Below are 25493 nucleotides of genomic sequence, written 5' to 3'. Positions count from 1 at the left end.
ATAATTTCACTATAGTATTTATCTAACCAGATACCTTGGTTCGTTGTAGGTATGTGACAAGGGAAGGTGTGTCCTCAGCAACAAGGGAGTGGAATCCTTGGGTAGGTAGAACTATATCCTCTCCATTTGATATTTAGACGCTGATTAATACGAGTTCTCATTATACTGGCTGAATTTAAAGGAGGACGAAAAGTGACCTTAACAAACATGTATTTACTCATGTACTGCCGTTCTGTTCTAGACTACTGTCCCCAGGGAGACCAGCCCGGTATTGTTTGGAAGAACTACACATGCGCACAGTTGGTGTTTTATGAACCGGAAATGTGCTACGATGATAATACGAGATCTCGTTGCTGCCTCTCATGTACAGAAATAAACAAAGGCATACCAGGTATTCGAATCTGAAATTTCAAGGATTACGTCAGACAAAACACTATCCGCTTAAAACTAACCATCCACTCGAGAGACTGTTTCCTGCTTGTGACAAGTATTGATCTATCTATACTACCGGGAAGAATAAGGTATCACCGACGTCACTTGACCAAAATATAGAAACAAAGACGCATGTGAGATTTATGATTATTATTTCACAAACAGAATTCATTTGACAGTAATTTGACTGACACGCGTAGGTCAGTGGATCAAAACCACAGTCTATAAGTTGTATGCTTCTCTCGAGGGTAATACGGTCTGATGTACGACTCTTTGTAGCAGTGTCACCCGAGCCGGTAGGCGACTGATGATACTGCTACAAAGAGGCTAGTCTGTCTCACAGTCCCTGAACCAATTATTTTCCCCAATGCTTAGCCCTAAATAAAGCAAGTCTAGATTTCCTCAGGTTCAGGGTCCGTTAACATCTGCAAGAAAACTTACTCACTTTGGGGGTCGGGTTACAAACATATCTAACTGCCATGGCTGGCCGGACCAACATCCTCACCAGTGGTCTGGAATCTTGCCTCACATGTTAATCTGTCAACTCTTAATTAACATGGGGTGACACAAGCTATAGTGGAGGCCTTGTGCACAGTTTTTGCTCTTTAAGAGACAAATCAAGCAAAATTTCATCCTGAATGATAAAAAGTATTATTTCCATGCCTGACTTGGGTGCACATATGGCAGGCCAACTGTGAACTCAACTGGTTGACTTTTTCGCATACTTTTGTCACTACACCGATTCAATTTTTACAATGTTTGTATACCACTCTTGAATAAAAATACCCAGAACATCCTCAAGCATAGGACAGGCGCTAGTCTTTTCACTTCCATTGAACAGTTTTCTTCTATAAAGGGGTTTTCTATAAAGATAATTTTGTTGGTGATCCAGATAGATCTTGCACCTTGACATCTAGCCTTCAAGTAACATTGTGGGTTGAAGTTTCCAAACATTTAAGCAGTAGGGGCTTGACTGGGCCACATGAGGTGATGACAGCACTCTGGTCAGACTCCATGGAGATGGGACAGGGCTTAACACAAGGGCCAATAAATATGCCTGTCACATAAAACGTTATCTGATGGTTACACGATGTGACTTCTAATTGATAATGACCCCAGCACGTATAGCCCCAATGCAGATGTTATTAGTCCCTGAATCTCTGGTCTCACTGGGGCTCCTTTTCAATTTAAATGGGTTTATTTGCTACTATCAAATTTATATGTATTCAGGGACTAAACGTTAGTCTACAAAGAGGCATACATCAGACCGTATTACCCGAGGGAGAAGCATACTACGTATTTATCTTACCGCCATGTTAAATGTAAAATATATCTTTTTATTCTATGTTAAAGATCGCTACCGACTATATGACATGCAAACAAAATGGCGTCTGTCTCTCGACTGGATTTTTAACATCAGTGAAACATATTCTGACAAACAATAAACTGCTATAGAAATTGTTTAAATTATGTTTAAGCTGAGTGTGCAAATCACTCAATGTATAAAATAGCTTAAATAAAGCAGTGAAAGTCGGTAAAATACATCTGTACAAAGTGAACACAAAAACAGCTGATCGAAGGGTTTTCGAACTCCGGGCACGGCATGCGTCATATTATGACGTCATACGATTGTTAGCGCTTCAGCTTCTCGGCGGAGAGCTTGGCGGTTACCGTGGCAGCGGGTAATATGTTTTCCAGTTGTTACCCTCCTTGGAGGGTGACACGGAAACTTGTTAAACTGTCATTGACCAATTAAATTAAAGTATGTTACATGAAGGTAAGATAAATGCTGTTGTTCAACCCGTGGTACATATAGATCAATCCAAGACTCATCTGTGGTTTAAATGCTGGTCTTACATTTGCCGTAATTCATTAGGAAAGAGTCAATGGGTCAAAATTACAAATTATACAAATAAGAGTTTATTCAAAAAGTGCACAAATTGAGACAGGAGTCAGGGGACACGTCATCAATAGCGAGTGTGACCACCCTTGGCATCCATGTACGCCAACACACGTCTCCTCATTGACGTCGTCAGTCGGTGGATGCAGCAGAATCATGTTCCATAAGTCCAAGAGAGTCTGTACAAGTTCGTGTCGGTTCGCTGTAGGTGGTACACCCTGTCTCAGCTGACGATCAATATGATCCAAGAGATGTTCAATGGGGTTCATGTCTGTAGAATTCGCTGGACAAGTCAATACGTTGACGTTAGTGTTGTGCAATTCTGGGAGTGTGAAGCCTTGCGTTGTCGTGCTGCTAAATGACTCCTCTTGGCTGTTGTCGAATAAAGGGCACCGCAAAAGGTCCCAACGCTTCATCCCTGTATCGCTGGGCATTCAGACTTACTCGGATGATAGTCAATCTTGTTTTCTAATCACAAATGGGACCCCCATACCATTACACTTCCTCTAAAGAACGGATGAACGTCTTGAACGCAGTTTGTCGCCAGTCTCTCTCCTCTACGTCAAACAACTAGAACTCTGCCATCGTTTTTTAAGTGAGCACTCTCTCCCAGTCACGTCACTGCTGTACAGTTCGTGCCCATTGCAATCTGCGTTGACGGTGTAGACGGGCCAGGACCATTCCATGAGATGGGCGGGAGGCACGTATACCAGCCATACCAAGTCGTCGTGTCGTAGTGCTGTCGCCTTTTGTCGTGGTCTTGGGTCTGGCCTATTTTCTGGTAGTGGTTTATCAATTTGCTGATGGTGGCCTGGCTGTAATTGAAGGTTTTGCCAGCTGACGTTTTGAAGCCCCCTAATTGTCATACCGATCGCCCTGTCTCGTTGCGCTTGCGTAAAGTCTTGGCATATTCGTGGTGGTCTTTTGGTTACTGCATGCTTTCTCTGTCCAGCAGCGGTATTAGTGCCACAATCATGCACGTGCATTTGGACCAATGTCCCTCAATTACGTTTTTCACGTTTTGAAAAATGCACAATTCCTACGAATTTTTTGGACAGCTGCGTTGTTATCAGGACCATGTGGCGTTTTGGCGAATGTTTTCTGGTTGGATTAAAACCTGTACCAGAGTTGTTGTTTTTTTGCAATTACTTTAAAAGTGATAACTTTCTTTTACATTACTTATTGAAAATACCTGATACAATGTCGAAATATACGTTACGAAAAATAGTCTCGCATATAACTATTTCAGATCCATCATGTGTGTTTTACCACACGAGACTTCCAAGGAAGAACAGGTTCTTCTGCCTAAAGGAATTGTAGCATATGCTTTCAGTCAGTGTGTTTCGTAGAATGGATTATTTCCAGAACTATATGATGTAGGAACATAGTGTTGACTGCGGTGTAAAACAACATGCACTCACTCAAGATTGAAGGTACAGTGCATTCCTGTAGTTAATGTGTGAATGCCAGGACTCCAGATGTATCATGTTGTGACGTGTTGATGGTACATAACCGTATAATGATAAGGCTTGTATGGTGTTGCTGCAGGGTGTGAGTTCGGCGACAAGAGTTCGTGGTGTCGCACCGACCTCATCATCCCCATGGGCTGCTACAAGAACGAGAACCTCTGCTGCGGCACCTGCAAGATGTACAAGGACCTCACTCGGCCAAGTGAGTCTTGTGTGTCACAAATATTATAAAGTTCGAAAACAGTTCCAGGAGGCATGAGGTGTGTTTGTACGAACTCTTGTCATTCCTGCTATAGGGATGTCCACTTCTTGCGATATATACTACTTAGTGCGGGATTCATGAAAACAGATCTACATTTCAGGCTGTCCATATGGCGACAGAAGTCTTTGGTGTAACACAACCCTAAATCCACCCTTTGAATGCTATGACAACGAGGACCTGTGTTGTGGCACCTGCGCAAACCACTTCAACCAATCACGAGTAGGTAAGTCGGTGTTAATCAGACATAATAGACATATCGATATGAGACAAAACCAAGGAGAACGTATGACCAACACTGAAATATTGATACGGAAACCAAGTTATTTTTGCTGTGAACGTACTTTATTTAATTCAGATATGTCCTGATTTTAATCTACGCCAAATGTTTCAAAACACTGTAATTTTTCAGGTTGCGAGTACGGAGACCGAAGTACTTGGTGTGAGACGACACTCCATCCTCCGTATGACTGCTACAAGAACGGTGTGCTATGCTGTGGCACATGTCCCCAATACTACAACCCTGATAACCCAGGTACAGGGATCACAGATAGGTTTTAGTAACGTAGGCCCCTTTCATCCAGCGCATGTACTTTAAAAAGATTGCACGTGTGTGTTTAAGTGAGTGTATAAAGCGTGTTGACGCCAGTGCAGCATAAGGGTAGCTTGATGGTTAAACAAATCCCCCCTGACAATGAAGTCATGGGCTTGATTCCCATTGGTATATAAGGTGGTGTTATAAACATTATGTACATTGAATGTAGGTTCCGGTGTTGTTAACCTAGTCCTCCCATCCTAGGCTGTGAGTTCGGCGACAGAAGCCAGTGGTGTGAGACCGAGCTGGACAAACCCTACGGCTGCTATCTCAACAGCGAGTTCTGCTGCAAGACCTGCGACAGCTTCCTCAACAAGACACGCGTAGGTCAGTAGCTCATGTTGTCGTTCAACCCATGGTACATAGCGACCAATCCAAGACTCATCCGTGGTTTAAAATGGCATATTTTGGCATACTTCACTATATGCCTGTAATATTGTTTGCTTCATGATGATTTAGCAGTTCCTGCTATTTATTTCCTTGCTGTCCTTGTTTGCAGAGACGTACACACTGAATATTTACGTCTTCCATTGTTGGAATGAACTGCAGGAACTGCTAAATCAGCATTAATGCAAATTGCTGAAAATTGGTTTACCTATGTGGGCTTCCCAATCGGTCATTTGGTGAAGTATACCAAAATATGCCATTCAAAGATTATTTTATGTCTCTTCAGATGACTATTGACTGAGCCGACAGATAATCCCTAATCCCATTGGTTACTATGGACATACTGATATATACAGATGTAGTTTTCTTCAGGTTGTGAATATGGTGACAAGCACAAAGACTGTGAGTCTTTGGAGTATCCCGTTGGCTGCTACAACAATGACAACATTTGCTGCGGGACTTGCACAGACATGAAAGATAGCAGTCAAATTGGTGAGACGTTGATCAACACTTACAAAAAGTTCTACTGTCCCATGAAAATAATATGGTTCTCAGTAAACATCCCCTGTTCCCTGTGGTTGTTTAGTATACATCCCCTGTTCCCTGTGGTTGTCAGTATACATCCCCTGTTTCCTGTGGTTGTCAGTATAGACTCCCTGTTCCCTGTGGCTGTCAGTATACATCCCCTGTTCCCTGTGGTTGTCAGTATACATCCCCTGTTCCCTGTGGTTGTCAGTATACATCCCCTGTTCCCTGTGGTTGTCAGTATACATCCCTGTTCCCTTGTGGTTGTCAGTATACATCCCTGTTCCCAGTGTGGTTGTCAGTATACATCCCCTGTTCCCTGTGGTTGTCAGTATACATCCCCTGTTCCCTGTGGTTGTCAGTATACATCCCCTGTTCCCTGTGGTTGTCAGTATACATCCCCTGTTCCCAGTGGTTGTCAGTATACATCCCCTGTTCCCTGTGGTTGTCAGTATACATCCCCTGTTACCTGTGGTTGTCAGTATACATCCCCTGTTCCCTGTGGTTGTCAGTATACATCCCCTGTTCCCTGTGGTTGTCAGTATACATCCCCTGTTCCCTGTGGTTGTCAGTATACATCCCCTGTTACCCATGGTTGTCAGTATACATCCCTGTTGTTCCCCCTGTGTGGTTGTCAGTATACATCCCCTGTTCCCTGTGGTTGTCAGTATACATCCCCTGTTACCCCCTGTGGTTGTCAGTATACATCCCCTGTTCCCTGTGGTTGTCAGTATACATCCCCTGTTCCCTGTGGTTGTCAGTATACATCCCCTGTTCCCTGTGGTTGTCAGTATACATCCCCTGTTCCCTGTGGTTGTCAGTATACATCCCCTGTTCCCTGTGGTTGTCAGTATACATCCCCTGTTACCCATGGTTGTCAGTATACATCCCCTGTTCCCTGTGGTTGTCAGTATACATCCCCTGTTCCCTGTGGTCCTCAGTATAGACTCCCTGTTACCTGTGGTTGTCAGTATACATCCCCTGTTCCCTTGTGGTTGTCAGTATACGTCCCCTGTTTCCTGTGGCTGTCAGTATACATCCCCTGTTCCCTGTGGTTGTCAGTATACATCCCCTGTTTCCTGTGGTTGTCAGTATAGACTCCCTGCTACCTGTGGTTGTCAGTATACATCCCCTGTTCCCTTGTGGTTGTCAGTATACATCCCCTGTTTCCTGTGGCTGTCAGTATACATCCCCTGTTACCAGTGGTTGTCAGTATACATCCCCTGTTCCCTGTGGTTGTCAGTATACATCCCCTGTTCCCTGAGGTTGTATGTATACATCCCCTGCTACCCATGGTTGTCAGTATACATCCCCTGTTCCCAGTGGTTGTCAGTATACATCCCCTGTTCCCTGTGGTTGTCAGTATACATCCCCTGTTCCCTTTGGTTGTCAGTATACATCCCCTGTTCCCTTGTGGTTGTCAGTATACATCCCCTGTTCCCTGTGGTTGTCAGTATACATCCCCTGTTCCCAGTGGTTGTCAGTATACATCCCCTGTTCCCTGTGGTTGTCAGTATACATCCCCTGTTCCCTGTGGTTGTCAGTATACATCCCCTGTTCCTTGTGGTTGTCAGTATACATCCCCTGTTACCCCTGGTTGTCAGTATACATCCCCAGTTCCCTTGTGGTTGTCAGTATACATCCCCTGTTCCCTGTGGTTGTCAGTATACATCCCCTGTTCCCTTGTGGTTGTCAGTATACATCCCCTGTTACCCATGGTTGTCAGTATAGATCCCCTGTTTCCTTGTGGTTGTCAGTATACATCCCCTGTTCCCTGTGGTTGTCACTATACATCCCCTGTTCCCTTGTGGTTGTCAGTATACATCCCCTGTTCCCAGTGGTTGTCAGTATACATCCCCTGTTCCCTGTGGTTGTCAGTATACATCCCCTGTTCCCTGTGGTTGTCAGTATACATCCCCTGTTCCCTTGTGGTTGTCAGTATACATCCCCTGTTCCCTGTGGTTGTCAGTATACATCCCCTGTTCCCAGTGGTTGTCAGTATACATCCCCTGTTCCCTGTGGTTGTCAGTATACATCCCCTGTTCCCTGTGGTTGTCAATATACATCCCCTGTTCCTTGTGGTTGTCAGTATACATCCCCTGTTACCCATGGTTGTCAGTATACATCCCCTGTTCCCTTGTGGTTGTCAGTATACATCCCCTGTTCCCTGTGGTTGTCAATATACATCCCCTGTTCCTTGTGGTTGTCAGTATACATCCCCTGTTACCCATGGTTGTCAGTATACATCCCCTGTTCCCTTGTGGTTGTCAGTATACATCCCCTGTTCCCTGCTGGTTGTCACTATACATCCCCTGTTCCCTTGTGGTTGTCAGTATACATCCCCTGTTTCCTGTGGTTGTCAGTATACATCCCCTGTTCCCTGTGGTTGTCAGTATACACCCCCGTTCCCAGTGGTTGTCAGTATACATCCCCTGTTCCCTGTGGTTGTCAGTATACATCCCCTGTTCCCTTGTGGTTGTCAGTATACATCCCCTGTTCCCTGTGGTTGTCAGTATACATCCCCTGTTCCCAGTGGTTGTCAGTATACATCCCCTGTTCCCTGTGGTTGTCAGTATACATCCCCTGTTCCCTGAGGTTGTATGTATACATCCCTTGTTACCCATGGTTGTCAGTATACATCCCCTGTTCCCAGTGGTTGTCAGTATACATCCCCTGTTCCCTGTGATTGTCACTATACACCCCCTGTTACCAGTGGTTGTCAGTATACATCCCCTGTTTCCTGTGGTTGTCAGTATACATCCCCTGTTCCCTGTGGTTGTCAGTATACATCCCCTGTTCCCTGTGGTTGTATGTATACATCCCCTGTTACCCATGGTTGTCAGTATACATCCCCTGTTCCCAGTGGTTGTCAGTATACATCCCCTGTTCCCAGTGGTTGTCAGTATACATCCCCTATTCCCTGTGGTTGTCAGTATACATCCCCTGTTCCCTGTGGTTGTCAGTATAGATCCCCTGTTCCCTGTGGTTGTCAGTATACATCCCCTGTTACCCATGGTTGTCAGTATACATCCCCTGTTACCAGTGGTTGTCAGTATACATCCCCTGTTTCCTGTGGTTGTCAGTATACATCCCCTGTTCCCTGTGGTTGTCAGTATAGACTCCCTGCTACCTGTGGTTGTCACTATACACCCCTGTTACCCATGGTTGTCAGTATACATCCCCTGTTCCCAGTGGTTGTCAGTATACATCCCCTGTTCCCATTGGTTGTCAGTATACATCCCCTGTTCCCTTGTGGTTGTCAGTATACATCCCCTGTTCTCAGTGGTTGTCAGTATACATCCCCTGTTCCCAGTGGTTGTCAGTATACATCCCCTGTTCCCTGTGGTTGTCAGTATACATCCCCTGTTCCCTGTGGTTGTCAGTATAGATCCCCTGTTTCCTGTGGTTGTCAGTATAGATCCCCTGTTCCCTGTGGTTGTCAGTATACACCCCTGTTCCCTGTGGTTGTCAGTATAGATCCCCTGTTTCCTGTGGTTGTCAGTATACATCCCCTGTTCCCTGTGGTTGTCAGTATACATCCCCTGTTCCCTGTGGTTGTCAGTATACATCCCCTGTTTCCAGTGGTTGTCAGTATAGACTCCCTGCTACCTGTGGTTGTCAGTATACATCCCCTGTTCGCTGTGGTTGTCAGTATACACCCCCTGTTCCCAGTGGTTGTCAGTATACATCCCCTGTTCCCTGTGGTTGTCAGTATACATCCCCTGTTCCCTGTGGTTGTCAGAATACATGCCCTGTTCCCTGTGGTTGTCAGTATACATCCCCTGTACCCTGAGGTTGTATGTATACATCCCCTGTTACCCATGGTTGTCAGTATACATCCCCTGTTCCCAGTGGTTGTCAGTATACATCCCCTGTTCCCAGCGGTTGTCGGTATACATCCCCTGTTCCCAGTGGTTGTCAGTATACATCCCCTGTTCCCTGAGGTTATATGTATACATCCCCTGTTCCCTGTGGTTGTCAGTATGCATCCCCTGTTCCCTGTGGTTGTCAGTATACATCCCCTGTTCCCTGAGGTTATATGTATACATCCCCTGTTACCAGTGGTTGTCAGTATACATCCCCTGTTCCCTGTGGTTGTCAGTATACATCCCTGTTCCCTGAGGTTATATGTATACATCCCCTGTTCCCTGTGGTTGTCAGTATACATCCCCTGTTCCCTGTGGTTGTCAGTATACATCCCCTGTTTCCAGTGGTTGTCAGTATAGACTCCCTGCTACCTGTGGCTGTCAGTATAGACTCCCTGTAACCTGTGGTTGTCAGTATACATCCCCTGTTCCCTGTGGCTGTCAGTATATATCCCCTGTTCCCTGTGGTTGTCAGTATATATCCCATGCTCTCTGGGGTTGTCAGTTTATATCCCATGTTCCCTGTGGTTGTCAGTATAGACTCCCTGTTCCTTGTGGCTGTCAGTATATATCCCCTGTCACTGTGGTTGTCAGTATAAAGTCCCTGTTCCCCGTGGTTGTCAGTATACATCCCCTGTTCCCTATGGATTTCAGTATTAAGTCCCTGTTTCCTGTGGCTGTCAGTATACATCCCCTTTCCTGTGGTTGTCAGTATCTATCCCCTGTTCCCTGTGGATGTCAGTATACATCCCCTGTTTCCTGTGGTTGTCAGTATCTATCCCCCGTTCCCTGTGGTTGTCAGTATACATCCCCTGTTCCCTGTGACTGTCAGTATATAGTCCCTGTTCCCTGTGGTTGTCAGTATATATCCCCTGTTCCCTATGGTTGACAGTATGAAGTCCCTGTTCCCTGTGGTTGTCAGTATGGACACCCTGTTCCCTGTTGCTGTCAGTATATACTCTCTGTTCCCTATGGATGTCAGTATGAAGTCCCTGTTCCCTGTGGTTGTCAGTGTGGACACCCTGTTCCCTGTTGCTGTCAGTATATACTCTCTGTTCCCTATGGATGTCAGTATGAAGTCCCTGTTCCCTGTGGTTGTCAGTATTGACTCCCTGTTCCATCTGTCAGTATGTATCCCCTGTTCCCTGTGGTTGTCAGTATACATCCCCTGTTCCCCGTGGTTGTCAGAATAGACGCCCTGTTCCCTCTAGCTGTCAGTATGTATCCCCTGTTCCCTGTGATTGACAGTATCTACCCCTGTTCCCTGTGGCTGTCAGTATATACTCTCTGTTCCCTATGGATGTCAGTATGAAGTCCCTGTTCCCTGTGGTTGTCAGTATTGACTCCCTGTTCCATCTGTCAGTATGTATCACCTGTTCCTTTGGTTGTAAGCATATATCCCCTGTTCCCTGAGGTTATCATTGTAGACTCCCTGTTCCCTGTGGCTCTCAGTTTATATCCCCTGTTCTTTGTGGTTGTCAGTATATATCCCCTGTTCTTTGTGGCTGTCAAGTCAAGTCAAAGATATTTATTGTACTTAAGGCCTCCGGCCCATATACAAGTAATACAAGTACATATACAGCACATGTTACAGACATTTTACAAAGAAATTACAGTTCAGATAAGATATTGCTTCTAAGGAAAACAGCATGTTTTACATAAAGCGCAAGATTACGTATTACATTTTCATTTTTGGAAGATAGAATGGAAGCAAAAGCAGATTTAGGATATTTTAACAGGTAATTATTTGGGATATATTTTTTTCTTAAATCAGCATAATGTGGGCATACAAAAGCGAAGTGAATTTCATCTTCTATAGCCGAGTTACATAATGGACATATCCTTAAACGTCTCTCTATTGAAAATCGTCTGCCCTTATTTACTGATAAGTCTAACAAGCCCAATCGAAAATTGACAAGTGTGCGTCTTGTATTTCTAGATGTCAATACAGATAGATATAGTTCTGGTTGAATTAAGCTCTTATGTGATCTGTACAACTGGTATCTTGAACTGTTGTCTAGACAGGAATGCCATTCTTGATAATACATGTTAACAGATTGTTCTCGAAATTGCTTAAGAAATAGATTGATATTACCAACTGTTTGATTTAGCCACACAAATCCAAAGCCATGTGAAAATAAAAGAGTTCTAATATGAGACGCCCATGTTGTCTTACCCTATCATCTAAATGTACAAGCATGTTATAAGCTAGTTTGGGGATTCTTTGTTCGTGCATTCCAAGGATCTTTAACCAATATTTTAAACATCTGATTTGTGAATTTATATATATCGGATATCTACCACATTCTCCATAAACCATACAAGTTGGTGCTGCTTGCGCTACATTTAAAACCTTTTACATGCTAAAGGTGTAGTTTCTCTAGACATTCATGACGTTGATATCCCCAAATTTCAGACCCATAAAGCATAATCGGTTGGATTTGTGCATCAAACAATTTAAAATATATTTTCGGGGTTAAAATTCCAAAATTCTGGGAAACGGACATAACGTTAATAAGAGCCTTCTTAGCTCGTGATGTCAGGTCTATAACACTCTTTTTAAAGTTCATGGTATGGGAAAACAATAGCCCGAGGTAGGTATACTGATTAACAATAGATACATTTTGCCACTCAAGAACCATTTTTCTTTAGAGGCGACAGGCCCACCTCTTCTAAAGATAACTATGTTTGTTTTTCAAAATTAACAAATAATTTCCATTCATTTGTATAACGTTCCAAAATATTCAGTTGGTTTTGTAGACCGACGATAGTATCTGACACTAAAATTACATCATCGGCAAAAGGAGGATAAAATTTCAATCATATCTGGAAACATTTGCACACCATGTTTACCTGCATTAGAAATATCATAATACAGTTCGCTTATAAAGAAGGAAAACAATACAGGGCTTAAAATACACCCTTGCCGAACTCCCATGGGACAGTCGAAAAAATCAGTGAGATCATCACCACAACGAACACATGATTTAATATTCAAGTACATAGATTTTAAAATAGAATACATTTTCCTTGTAAACCAGACTTTCGTAAGCAGTGCCATAATTTACAACGATCCACAGAGTCAAAAGCTTTCTTAAAGTCAACAAATGCTACATAAAGTTTGTGTTTATTACGTGATAGACACTTTTGTATTATTGCATATAGTGTAAAGATATGGTCAGTAGTTGAATAATCTTTTCTAAAAGCTGCCTGACATTCAGGAATTAAGTTTCTTAGATTTGACCAGTTTGAGATTCTGTTGTTTAAAACAGTTGTAAATATTTTCCCAATAACACTCATTAAAGATATGCCTCTGTAATTATCTGGATTTTCTTGAGCCCCCTTTTTATGTATAGGGACGATAATTGAACGAGACCAGCTTTCTGGAAACGAACCACTTTCAAATACAGTATTAAAACACTTATGGAGGAAGGGCATTAACTCGATTTGAGAACATTTAATCATTTCGATTATAATATTGTCGGGACCAGCTGCTTTTCCGCTCTTTAAGTTATTTATAGCATTCTTTATCTCATCTACTGAAATTTGTGTTTCCAAAATCATTTGATCAACAGTGTCATAGTCATTTGAAGAGATAATATCATCGTCGAAGGAATAACCATCGCTTGAAAAAAACAGCATCATTAGAAAAAAACTGTCTTGAAATGTGTCATCCATTCACATTTTGAAATATTACTTTTAAGATTTGATCTCTTTCTAAATGAACGAATTTGTTTCCAGAACATAGCAGGATTGTGAATAGAATCATTCAATCTGTTCAATCTTTGATTACGGAGGTTAGATTTGAATTTTCTACATGAAGCTTTGTATTTGTTTCTCATTTTACAAAAATAATTTCTGTTTCTCTCTGAGCGTCTACACCGAAAACTTCTAAGTGCTTTGCGCGCGTCTCGTCGCGCAGATTTACACTCGTCACTTAAGGGTGTTTTATAGTTTTGCTTGAACGGCTTAGTCTTTTTTCTTCATACAATCTGCTGAATCTAATATGACATGGACAAATTCATCTAAAGCTCCGTTTAGATCGAACTCAAGTTTCGATAAGAGACGGTCGTTATAAAATGAAGTCTTACTTTTCAAATTATCTAAATATATTTCGCAACAGGCGTCGTTCCAAACAATCTTTTCTTTATAATCATCAATATGGTTTGTATCACTTGAGTTTTTCATATTTGGAAATTGACATGTCAGTTCTAATGGTAAATGATCAGAGTCTACTCTGTCTCCAATATTCAACAAGTTAATAAATTGGAAAAAAGTCTGGTGAACCAATAAAATAGTCATTGACACTTGATCCCTGTTGCCCATGAAACGTATATTCCCCTTGTGAGTCTCCATACACTCTACCGTTCGCTATGAACACGTTGAAGGTATAGCATAAATCTAATAGCAGATTACCAAAATTATTAACAACAGTGTCGTGAGAATTACGATCATCAATAGGATAGTGGTCATCATCAGCGCTCGCTTGGAATATATGATTCATATTATCATCATCAAGACTAGGAGACACATTGTTTTGTTTTCCTGTACGGGCATTCAGATCACCACAGATAACAGTGTGACATTCAGCACAGTCATGGAGATTCGCTAGCAGATATTGCTCCAGTTGTTCAATATTACATTTGTGATTCATATACTTATAGTACGCTGAACCAATAGGAGGAATATAAGTGCACATCAAATTTATATCTTTGTCAAGTGAAAACAATTCCTTTGAGAATTTGATACAAATGAAATTATCAATATCAGATGTTAATTGTCTATAATTATTCCTAAGCGAATGGTGGATGCAAACGCAAACACCTCCTGAGAGTCTACCGTGATCTGACAATTTGATAGCAGGGCTATAAAACATGTCATAGCCATCCAACCAACTGTAAGAGATATCGGTTACAAAAGTCTCAATCAAACATATGACGTGAAATTTACGAAGATAATCGATAAAACTGATATCATCAATCTTTTCAGTCAACCCATTTATGTTCCAGCACAAAAAGTCTGTTTTCTCACTGTCAGTTTCAATCCGAGTAGGCGAAAGACGATTATCACCGGTGTCAGTGCTAAGAGGACCCTGTGATATAAAGTCCGGGCCTTGGCAGTATATATCCCCTGTTCTTTGTGGCTGTCAGTATATATCCCCTGTTCCCTGTGGCTGTCTGTATAGACTCCCTGTTCCCTGTTGCTGTCTGTATAGACTGCATGTTCCCTGTAGTTGTCAGTGTATATCCCCTGTTCCCTGTTGGTGTCAGTATATTTCCCCTGTTCCCTGTGGTATTCAGTATACATCCCCTGTTCCCGGTGATTGTCAGTATAGACACCCTGTTCCCTGTGGTATTCAGTATAGACTCCCTGTTCCCTGGATGTCACATCCACTATCTCATCACATTGTCACATCCCGTATCTTATCTTATTTTCACACCCCATATCTCACCACATTACCACACGAGATCTGTCATCACATTGTCACACCCCGTGTGTCACAACATTGTCATAAACCGTGTCAAACATTGTCACACCCTGCATCTCACCACATTCTCACACCCCGTATCTCACCACATTCTCACACTCCCTATCTCATCACATTGTCACACCTCGTATCTCAACACATTCTCACACTCCATATCTCATCACATTGTCACACCCCATTTGTCACCACATTCTCACACCCTGTATCTCACCACATTCTTACACCCCGTATCTCATCACACTGTCACACCCCGTATCTCACCACTTTCTCACACTCCATATCTCATTACATTGTCACACCCTATCTCATCACAATGCCACACCCCATGTGTCACCACCTTGTCACAAACCGTGTCACACATTGTTCCACCCCATATCTCACTCCATTGTCTCAAACCGTATCACACATTGTCATACCAGCTATCTCATATTGTCACAAACCGTGTCACACATTGTCGCACCCCATATCTCACTCCATTGTCACAAACCGTGTCACACATTGTCGCACCCCATATCTCACTCCATTGTCACAAACCGTGTCACACATTGTCGCACCCCATATCTCACTCCATTGTCACACTCCGTGTCACACATTGTCGCACCCCATATCTCACTCCATTGTCACACTCCGTGTCACACATTGTTGCACCCCATATCTCACTCCATTGTCTCAAACCATGTCACACATTGTCGCACCCCATATCTCACTCCATTGTCACAAACCGTGTCACACATTGTCACACCCCATATCTCACTCCATTGTCACCTCCGTGTCACACATTGTCGCATCCCATATCTCACTCCATTGTCACACTCCGTGTCACACATTGTCGCACCCCATATCTCACTCCATTGTCTCAAACCGTTTCACACATTGTCGCACCCCATATCTCACTCCATTGTCACACTCCGTGTCACACATTGTTGCACCCCATATCTCACTCCATTGTCACAAACCGTGTCACACATTGTCGCACCCCATATCTCACTCCATTGTCACAAACCGTGTCTCACATTGTCGCACCCCATATCTCACTCCATTGTCACACTCCGTATCTCATCATATTGTCACAACCGTGTCACGCACATTCTCACAGCACGTGTATCACAACATTCTCACACAACGTGTCTCACCATATTTTGATACCACGTGTCTCATTACATTCTTGCACCTGCTGTCTCATCAGCTGTCTCACGCGGGTGTCATTGGTGATACTCTGTGATGGGGAAGTACTCATACTTCCAGCTTATAGTGTACTGATTATGTTGGCGAAACCTTCACCATCAGCTGTCTCACGGGGTGTCATTGGTGATACTCTGTGATGGGGAAGTACTCATACTTCCAGCTTATAGTGTACTGATTATGTTGGCGAAACCTTCACCATCAGCTGTCTCACGGGGTGTCATTGGTGATACTCTGTGATGGGGAAGTACTCATACTTCCAGCTTATAGTGTACTGATTATGTTGGCGAAACCTTCACCATCAGCTGTCTCACGCGGGTGTCATTGGTGATACTCTGTGATGGGGAAGTACTCATACTTCCAGCTTATAGTGTACTGATTATGTTGGCGAAACCTTCACCATCAGCTGTCTCACGCGGGTGTCATTGGTGATACTCTGTGATGGGGAAGTACTCATACTTCCAGCTTATAGTGTACTGATTATGTTGGCGAAACCTTCACCATCAGCTGTCTCACGGGGTGTCATTGGTGATACTCTGTGATGGGGAAGTACTCATACTTCCAGCTTATAGTGTACTGATTATGTTGGCGAAACCTTCACCATCAGCTGTCTCACGGGGTGTCATTGGTGATACTCTGTGATGGGGAAGTACTCATACTTCCAGCTTATAGTGTACTGATTATGTTGGCGAAACCTTCACCATCAGCTGTCTCACGGGGTGTCATTGGTGATACTCTTTGATGGGGAAGTACTCATACTTCCAGCTTATAGTGTACTGATTATGTTGGCGAAACCTTCACCATGAGTGTCCAATGGGGTATTGAAACATTAATAATAAGACAATCGTTACACACTAGTGGGTTAGGGAGTATGGTTTTACGCCGCTGTTAGCAATATTCCAGCAACATCACGGCGGGGAACACAAGAAATGGGCTGCACACATTGTACCCATGTGGGGAATCGAACACGGGCCTTCGGGATGACGAGCGAACGCTTTAACCACTAGGCTAGCCCACCGCCTCCGTTAAACACTAAACCATGAATGCAGGTTAATGTCCAGTCATACTTTCAACGACATAATGTTGACTGTGTGTTTAAGGATGTGAGTATGGAGACAAGAGCACTTGGTGTACTTCGAAACTCATCCCCCAGACTGACTGCCCATACAATCTCGACCTGTGCTGCGGAACATGCAGTTGGGGGGGATCAGGTAAGTTAACACATTTGACATTCGAGTCCGTAACGATGAAAAACAGCAAATGAGAACGGAGTTTTGATCACGTTTTTTAAGAGAAATACAGAATGATAATTTCTATGTTATACGTTAATATGTTTAAATATGTAACCAAATAAGCTTTTCAACAACAACAACAACAACAACAACAACAACAACAACAACAAGACCGACAATAAAGCAGACAACAATATATCAAGTATTACGGGTATCTGTCTGGATTTCTTTCTACAGGATCCGAGCAGTCCTTACCAAGACAATTTCTACGAGACAGCGGATCAGGTGAGATATTAATGCTTTGCTATGACTGCTATGAATATTTCAGGGAAACACAAACGTATATCCCATAACTGTGTTAGGATGTACACCCATGCCCTTTTTCTTCAAACATTACATCTATACGGTGTACAACCCCAATATGTAAAATCAAGACAATATGTAAAAACTAACGCAATATGTAAAAACTTAACGCAAAACGTAAAATATAACGCAATATGTAAATGATTAACGCCAAATGTAAAAAATATCTTTCACGCAATCTGTAAACACCTAACGCAAAATGTAAAAACGATTTTTAATGCAATTTGTAAAAGACTAACGGAATCTGTAAAATACAGCTTTATTGTTGTTTATTGTTTTGGCGACTGAAATTCAGTTTTGAGAAACTTTACTTTATACTTTTTCAAAATAACTAAGCTAAGCAGTGGAATAGTGTGTAGTGTGTAGTGAATAGTGAAAAGTGTGCAGTGTATAATGCCCATAGTGCAGTGTAATAGTGTGTAGTGCGGAGTATGTAGTGTATAGTGTGCTGTGTATAATGCCCATAGTGCAGTGTGATAGTGTGTAGTGCGGAGTATGTAGTGAATAGTGTGCTGTGTATAATGCCCATAGTGCAGTGTGATAGTGTGTAGTGCGGAGTATGTAGTGAAAAGTGTGCTGTGTATAATGCCCATAGTGCAGTGTGATAGTGTGTAGTGCGGAGTATGTAGTGAATAGTGTGCTGTGTATAATGCCCATAGTGCAGTGTGATAGTGTGTAGTGCGGAGTATGTAGTGAATAGTGTGCTGTGTATAATGCCCATAGTGCAGTGTGATAGTGTGTAGTGCGGAGTATGTAGTGAATAGTGTGCTGTGTATAATGCCCATAGTGCAGTGTGCAGTGGAATAGTGTGTAGTGCGGAGTATGTAGTGAATAGTGTGCAGTGTATAATTCCCATAGTGTAGTGTGCAGTGGAATAGTGTGCAGTGTATAATGACCATAGTGCAGTGTGCAGTGGAATAGTGTGTAGTGCGGAGTGTGTAGTGTATAGTGTACAGTGTATAATTCCCATTGTGCAGTGTGGCGTGTCATCGGGTGTAGTGCGGAGTGTGTAGTGTATAGTGTACAGTGTATAATTCCCATTGTGTAGTGTGGCGTGTCATCGGGTGTAGTGCGGAGTGTGTAGCGTATAGTGTACAGTGTATAATTCCCATTGTGTAGTGTGGCGTGTGATCGTGTGTAGTGCGGAGTGTGTAGTGTATAGTGTACAGTGTATAATTCCCATTGTGTAGTGTGGCGTGTGATCGTGTGTAGTGCGGAGTGTGTAGTGTATAGTGTACAGTGTATAATTCCCATTGTGTAGTGTGGCGTGTCATCGGGTGTAGTGCGGAGTGTGTAGCGTATAGTGTACAGTGTATAATTCCCATTGTGTAGTGTGGCGTGTGATCGGGTGTAGTGCGGAGTGTGTAGTGTATGGTGACCAGTGTATAAAGCCCATTGTGTAGTGTGGCGTGTCATCGGGTGTAGTGTGGAGTGTGTAGTGTATAGTGTACAGTGTATAAAGCCCATTGTGCAGTGTGGCGTGTCATCGTGGGTAGTGCGGATTGTGTAGTGTATAGTGTACAGTGTATAAAGCCCATTGTGTAGTGTGGCGTGTCATCGGGTGTAGTGCGGAGTGTGTAGTGTATAGTGTACAGTGTATAATTCCCATTGTGCATTGTGATGTGTCATCGTGTGTAGTGCGGAGTGTGTAGTGTATAGTGTACAGTGTATAAAGCCCATTGTGCAGTGTGGCGTGTCATCGTGGGTAGTGCGGAGTGTGTAGTGTATAGTGTACAGTGTATAAAGCCCTTTGTGCAGTGTGGCGTGTCATCGTGGGTAGTGCGGAGTGTGTAGTGTATAGTGTACAGTGTATAAAGCCCATTGTGCAGTGTGGCGTGTCATCGTGGGTAGTGCGGAGTGTGTAGTGTATAGTGACCAGTGTATAAAGCCCTTTGTGCGGTGTGGCGTGTCATCGTGGGTAGTGCGGAGTGTGTGGTGTATAGTGTACAGTGTATAAAGCCCATTGTGCAGTGTGGCGTGTCATCGTGGGTAGTGCAGAGTGTGTAGTGTATAGTGACCAGTGTATAAAGCCCTTTGTGCAGTGTGGCGTGTCATCGTGGGTAGTGCGGAGTGTGTAGTGTATAGTGTACAGTGTATAAAGCCCATTGTGCAGTGTGGCGTGTCATCGTGGGTAGTGCGGAGTGTGTGGTGTATAGTGTACAGTGTATAAAGCCCATTGTGTAGTGTGGCGTGTCATCGTGGGTAGTGCGGAGTGTGTAGTGTATAGTGTACAGTGTATAAAGCCCATTGTGCAGTGTGGCGTGTCATCGTGGGTAGTGCGGAGTGTGTAGTGTATAGTGTACAGTGTATAAAGCCCATTGTGTAGTGTGGCGTGTCATCGTGGGTAGTGCGGAGTGTGTAGTGTATAGTGTACAGTGTATAAAGCCCATTGTGTAGTGTGGCGTGTGATCGTGTGTAGTGCGGAGTGTGTAGTGTACAGTGTATAAAGCCCATTGTGCAGTGTGGCGTGTCATCGTGGGTAGTGCGGAGTGTGTAGTGAATAGTGTGCTGGGTATAATGCCCTTTCTGGAGTGTGTAGTGTAATAGTGTGTAGTGCGGAGTATGTAGTGAAAAGTGTGCAGTGTATAATGCCCATAGTGCAGTGTGCAGTGTAATTGTGTGTAGGGCGGAGTGTGCATTGTAATAGTGTGTAGGGCGGAGTGTGTAGTGTAATAGAGTGTAGGGCGGAGTGTGCAGTGTAATATTGTATAGGGCGGAGTGTGTAATATGTAGTGAATAGTGTGCAGTGTATAGTGCCCATTGTGTATTGTGCAGTGTAATAGTGTGTAGGGCGGAGTGTGTAGTGTATAGTGAATAGTGTGCAGTGTATAATGCCCATAGTGCAGTGTGCAGTGTTATTGTGTTTAGGGCGGAGTGTGTAGTGTAATAGTGTGTAGGGCGGAGTGTGCAATGTAATAGTGTGTAGGGCGGGGTGTGTTATGTAATAGTGTGTAGGGCAGAGTGTGCAGTGTAATAGTGTGTAGGACGGAGTGTGTAATATGTAGTGAAAAGTGTGCAGTGTATAATACCCATTGTGTATTGTGCAGTGTAATAGTGTGTAGTGCGGAGCGTGTAGTGTATAGTGAATAGTGTGCTTCGTATAATGCCCATTGTGTAGTGTGTAGTGTAATAGTGTGCAGTCTACAAGGCCCATTGTGTAGTGTGCAGTGTAATTCTGTTTAGGGCGGAGTGTGTAGTGTAGTAGTATGTATGGCGGAGTGTGCAGTGTAATAGTGTGTAGGGTGGAGTGTGCAGTGTAATAGTGTGTATGGCGGAGTGTGTAGTGTATAGTGAATAGTGTGCAGTGTATAATGCCCATTGTGTAGTGTGCAGTGTAATTGTGTGTAGGGCGGAGTGTGTTGTGTAAAAGTGTTTAGGGCGGAGAGTGTAGTGTAATAATGTGTAGGGTGGAGTAGTGCAGTGTAATAGTGTGTAGGGTGGAGTGTGCAGTGTAATAGTGTGTATGGCGGAGTGTGTAGTGTATAGTGAATAGTGTGCAGTGTATAATGCCCATTGTGTAGTGTGCAGTGTAATTGTGTTTAGGGCGGAGTGTGTAGTGTAGTAGTGTGTAGGTCTGAGTGTGCAGTGTTATAGTGTGTAGGGCGGAGTGTGTAATATGTAGCGAATAGTGTGTTTTGTATAATTCACATTGTGTAGTGTGCAGTGTAATAGTGTGTAGGGCGGAGTATGTGATGTATAGTGAATAGTGTGCAGTGTATAATTCCCATTGTGTAGTGTGCAGTGTAATTGTGTTTAGGGCGGAGTATGTAGTGTAGTAGTGTGTAGGGCGGAGTGTGCAGTGTGCAGTGTAATATTGTGTTTAGGGCGGAGTGTGCAGTGTAGTAGTGTGTAGGGCGGAGTGTGCAGTTTGAAAGTGTGTCGTGGGAGTGTGCAGTGTAATAGTGTGTAGGGTGGAGTGTGCAGTGTAATAGTGTGTATGGTGGAGTATGTAGTGTATAGTGAATAGTGTGCTGGGTATAATGCCCATTGTGTAGTGTGCAGTGTAATTGTGTCTAGGGCGGAGTGTTTAGTGTAGTAGTGTGTAGGGCGGAGCGTGCAGTGAAATAGTGTGTAGGGCGGAGTGTGCAGTGTAATAGTGTGTAGGTCGGAGTGTGTAGTGTAATAGTGTGTAGGGTGGAGTGTGCAGTGTAATAGTGTGTATGGCGGAGTATGTAGTGTATCGTGAATAGTGTGCTGGGTATAATGCGGATTGTGTAGTGTGCAGTGTAATTGTGTGTAGTGCGGAGTGTGCATTGTAATAGTGTGTAGAGGGGAGTGTGTAGTGTAATAGAGTGTAGGGCGGAGTGTGCAGTGTAAAATTGTATAGGGCGGAGAGTGTAATATGTAGTGAATAGTGTGCAGTGTATAGTGCCCATTGTGTATTGTGCAGTGTAATAGTGTGTAGGGCGGAGTGTGTAGTGTAAAGTGGATAGTGTGCTGGGTATAATGGCCATTGTGTAGTGTGTAGTGTAATGAATAGTGTGCAGTGTATAATGCCCCTTGTGTATTTTGCAGTGTACTAGTGTGTAGCGCGGAGTGTGTAGTGTATAGTGAATAGTGTGCTGGGTATAATGCCCATTGTGTAGTGTGTAGTGTAATAGTGTGTAGGGCGAAGTGTGTAGTGTAATAGTGTGTAGGGCGAAGTGTGTAGTGTAATAGTGTGTAGGGCGAAGTGTGTAGTGTAATAGTATGTAGGGCGAAGTGTGTAGTGTAATAGTGTGTAGGGCGAAGTGTGTAGTGTAATAGTGTGTAGGGCGAAGTGTGTAGTGTAATAGTGTGTAGGGCGGAGTGTGCAGTGTAATAGTGTGTCGGGCGAAGTGTGTAGTGTAATAGTGTGTAGGGCGGAGTGTGCAGTGTAATAGTGCGTAGGGCGAAGTGTGTAGTGTAATAGTGTGTAGGGCGAAGTGTGTAGTGTAATAGTGTGTAGGGCGGAGTGTGCAGTGTAATAGTGTGTCGGGCGGAGTGTGCAGTGTAGTAGTGTGTAGGGCGGAGTGTGCAGTGTAATAGTGTGTAGGGCGGAGTGTGTAATATGTAGTGAATAGTTTGCAGTGTATAATGCCCATTGTGTATTGTGCAGTGTAATAGTGTGTAGGGCGGAGTGTGTAGTATGTAGTGAATAGTGTGCAGTGTATAATGCCCATTGTGTAGTGTGCAGTGTAATAGTGTGTAGGGCGGAGTGTGTAGTATGTAGTGAATAGTGTGCAGTGTATAATGCCCATTGTGTAGTGTGCAGTGTAAAAGTGTGTAGTGCGGAGTGTGCAGCGTGCAATGTGCCGTGTATAGTGAATAGTGTGATGTGTGTAATTCCCATTATGCAGTGTAATAGTGTATAGTGAATAGTGTGCAGTGTATAATGTCCATTGTGCAGTGTGATAGTGTATAGTGAATAGTGTGATGTGTGTAATGCCCATTGTGCAGTGTAATAGTGTATAGTGAATAGTGTGCAGTGTATAATTCCCATTGTGTATTGTGCAGTGTAATAGTGTGTAGGGCGGAGTGTGTAGTATGTAGTGAATAGTGTGCAGTGTATAATGTCCATTGTGTAGTGAATAGTGTGGAGTGTATAGTGAATAGTGTGCAGTGTATAATTCCCATTGTGTAGTGCGCAGTGTAATAGTGTTTAGTGCGGAGCGTGTAGTGAAAAGTGTGCTGTGTATACCGCAGTGTAATAGTGTTTAGTGCGGATAGTGTATTGTAAACCAACAGTGAGAGTTTTCCGCAATCTGCTTACATTAAATAGGGATGTGTGTTATTTCCTTCCTTACACAAATGACCTCTTTGGTCACAGCTACTACTAATACTTTTTAACGTTGCCTTGTGGAAGTTCAATACGTTCATGTTATAAATATTGTATGCCATTGTATATAGGGCACAGTTTGCATACATTACATAAGAGTATTGAGCGATGATATGTGTTCCAAATAAAAATAGAGAAGACTGATAACCAAGAAGTGATGGAGTTGCAATAGTCGGAGGGTGGTAAGCATTCACAACTGTGGTCATTGTTTCAGGCACATATCAACCGATGCAGTTTGAAGGGAGACAATTCCCGCAGGCACCCAATAGAAGTTCCCCGAGGCCTCTGCTCTAGCCAGCTTTTGAAGCTTTGGTTGTCAAGAACAGCTTTGTTTCCGTTTTTCTTCCCCTTTGTTTCAGCTTTGTTTTTGCTAATGTTAAATCTTATTATTTTGAATTATCTTTTCTTCTGACAATGCAAAAATAGTAGACCTGTTATTATATGATGGCCAGATGTCTTCAGAAGTGGAGAGGCATCTTCAGTGTGTCTATACAATGCATGGATGTATACCTGTCTACTGTGATGTAGCGGAGACACATACTTCAGATATCTGGTCAAACAGTGCGGCCACCCAGGCTCATCAGGTGTTACGGCTGGTGTTTTGACATGATATACACCGAGGTGACCATGGGTCAACTCGTTCCGAATATCTCAATCTATAACATTTCCGGTCTCCTTGTGGATGTGTGCGCAAACTGATCTGGTATATGTCCAGGAAACTGCCTAAATGTCAGATGCATCATGCGTATTCCCTGCTATCCGTTGGGAAGACAGGAAGTCCGAGAAAAACTCCCCTCACCGCATGCCTCACAAGTTTGACAATTTGTGAAGATTGCAGATATATATTTCTTGAATTAATATTTGACGTTTTTCCGTTTAAAATTAAATTTATCATCCAGATAGTATTCAAATTTTGAATTCCTTATGCAACATGAATGTAGGGTTGCTAAAACATGGTCTAGCATGTTCAGATAGAAATGGATATTTGTATGTCCAGCTGCATCTGCACAAGACAAGGAACAGGTTGTTCTGAAGCATGCATGCACAATGTAATTACTACCCACACACAATATATAGCAACTTATAAAGCATATATTGCTTTGTAAGTATTTGATGTGACTAGTCATTGGCCAAATGGGCATTTAGAGGTGGTCAACAGATCGCCTTGACCAAAAACTCTGCTAATTCACTGATATCTGGGTTTATAGGATTGTTCTTGTGGCTGAATTCTGTGTTTTTGCACTTGAACTGGATTTAATCAATGGTTCACATGTCGTTAGGATGACCAAAAGATGCACACAATATAGTTTTCTGTCTCCGGCATAACACTTTGTGATGATGTACATCGCATGCAGAGTTAATGATTTAAAGAAATGTGATACATGTAAACACACATTGTTAGATTATACCGTGGTTCATTGATATATACTATTCACACTTTGCTAAGGATCATATCATAGATTCAACAGAAAACTATTATGTGGGGTCAAATTTGGTTTAAATACCTAAGCTTATTTTAAGCATGGATCCTAGGTTTTAGTATGTCGTTGCATATTGTAGATCCTATATGTGCTATTCACATGTGTTGTTTATTTGTCAATGACTCGTTCCATGATTTGCAAAATGGTTGATTGGTGCCATGGAAACCATTTTCATGGTTACTCATTTATCAAGTGCATAAGGTTAGATTAGAGTGACTATTTGCCTAATGAGGGGGTTACCATATTATTATTTACCCAGTTTTAAATTCAAATTTCAAGATTCAATTTCAAATTATAAATGTACGTTTGAGTAAAGTTGTGAATGTTTGTGATCCTTAGCAAAGTGTGAGTAGTATATAACACAAACATGCCAAAAGTATAAGGTGTGTGTGTCAATATTGATTATCACTGCATGTTGAAGTATGCGAAAACAATCAATAAACAAGTTTGATCTCTTTCACTTCTTAATACGTCGTTCCGTACCACAGTACCACACAGATTACAAACGCAATAACAT

At 43.0% G+C, this 25493-nt stretch overlaps 1 protein-coding gene across 2 annotated transcripts in view; it reads left to right on the top strand.

The window, feature by feature from the left end:
• Positions 1 to 25166, top strand: part of LOC124253236 (zinc metalloproteinase-disintegrin-like batroxstatin-3) — a 50903-nt gene extending 25737 nt beyond the window's left edge. Inside the window, exons 11-20 of one of the 2 annotated variants that reach the window (XM_046686975.1) lie at positions 50 to 101; positions 242 to 391; positions 3881 to 4003; positions 4164 to 4286; positions 4473 to 4595; positions 4860 to 4982; positions 5415 to 5534; positions 17204 to 17314; positions 17573 to 17620; positions 23710 to 25166. In XM_046686975.1, the coding sequence (XP_046542931.1) occupies positions 50 to 101; positions 242 to 391; positions 3881 to 4003; positions 4164 to 4286; positions 4473 to 4595; positions 4860 to 4982; positions 5415 to 5534; positions 17204 to 17314; positions 17573 to 17620; positions 23710 to 23789 (1053 nt within the window). In that variant the 3' untranslated portion in view covers positions 23790 to 25166. The remainder of the gene's footprint in view (positions 1 to 49; positions 102 to 241; positions 392 to 3880; positions 4004 to 4163; positions 4287 to 4472; positions 4596 to 4859; positions 4983 to 5414; positions 5535 to 17203; positions 17315 to 17572; positions 17621 to 23709) is intronic. The other variant, XM_046686976.1, reaches the window with a different exon arrangement.
• Positions 25167 to 25493: the final 327 nt, after the last annotated feature.

Source organism: Haliotis rubra, unplaced genomic scaffold (genome assembly GCF_003918875.1).
Source record: "Haliotis rubra isolate DU_JTF1 unplaced genomic scaffold, ASM391887v1 Scf536, whole genome shotgun sequence".
In the NCBI taxonomy this organism is placed as follows: Eukaryota; Metazoa; Mollusca; class Gastropoda; order Lepetellida; family Haliotidae; genus Haliotis; species Haliotis rubra.
Note: the sequence above shows the minus strand (reverse complement) of the source record. Positions and strands in the feature narration are given on the sequence as shown.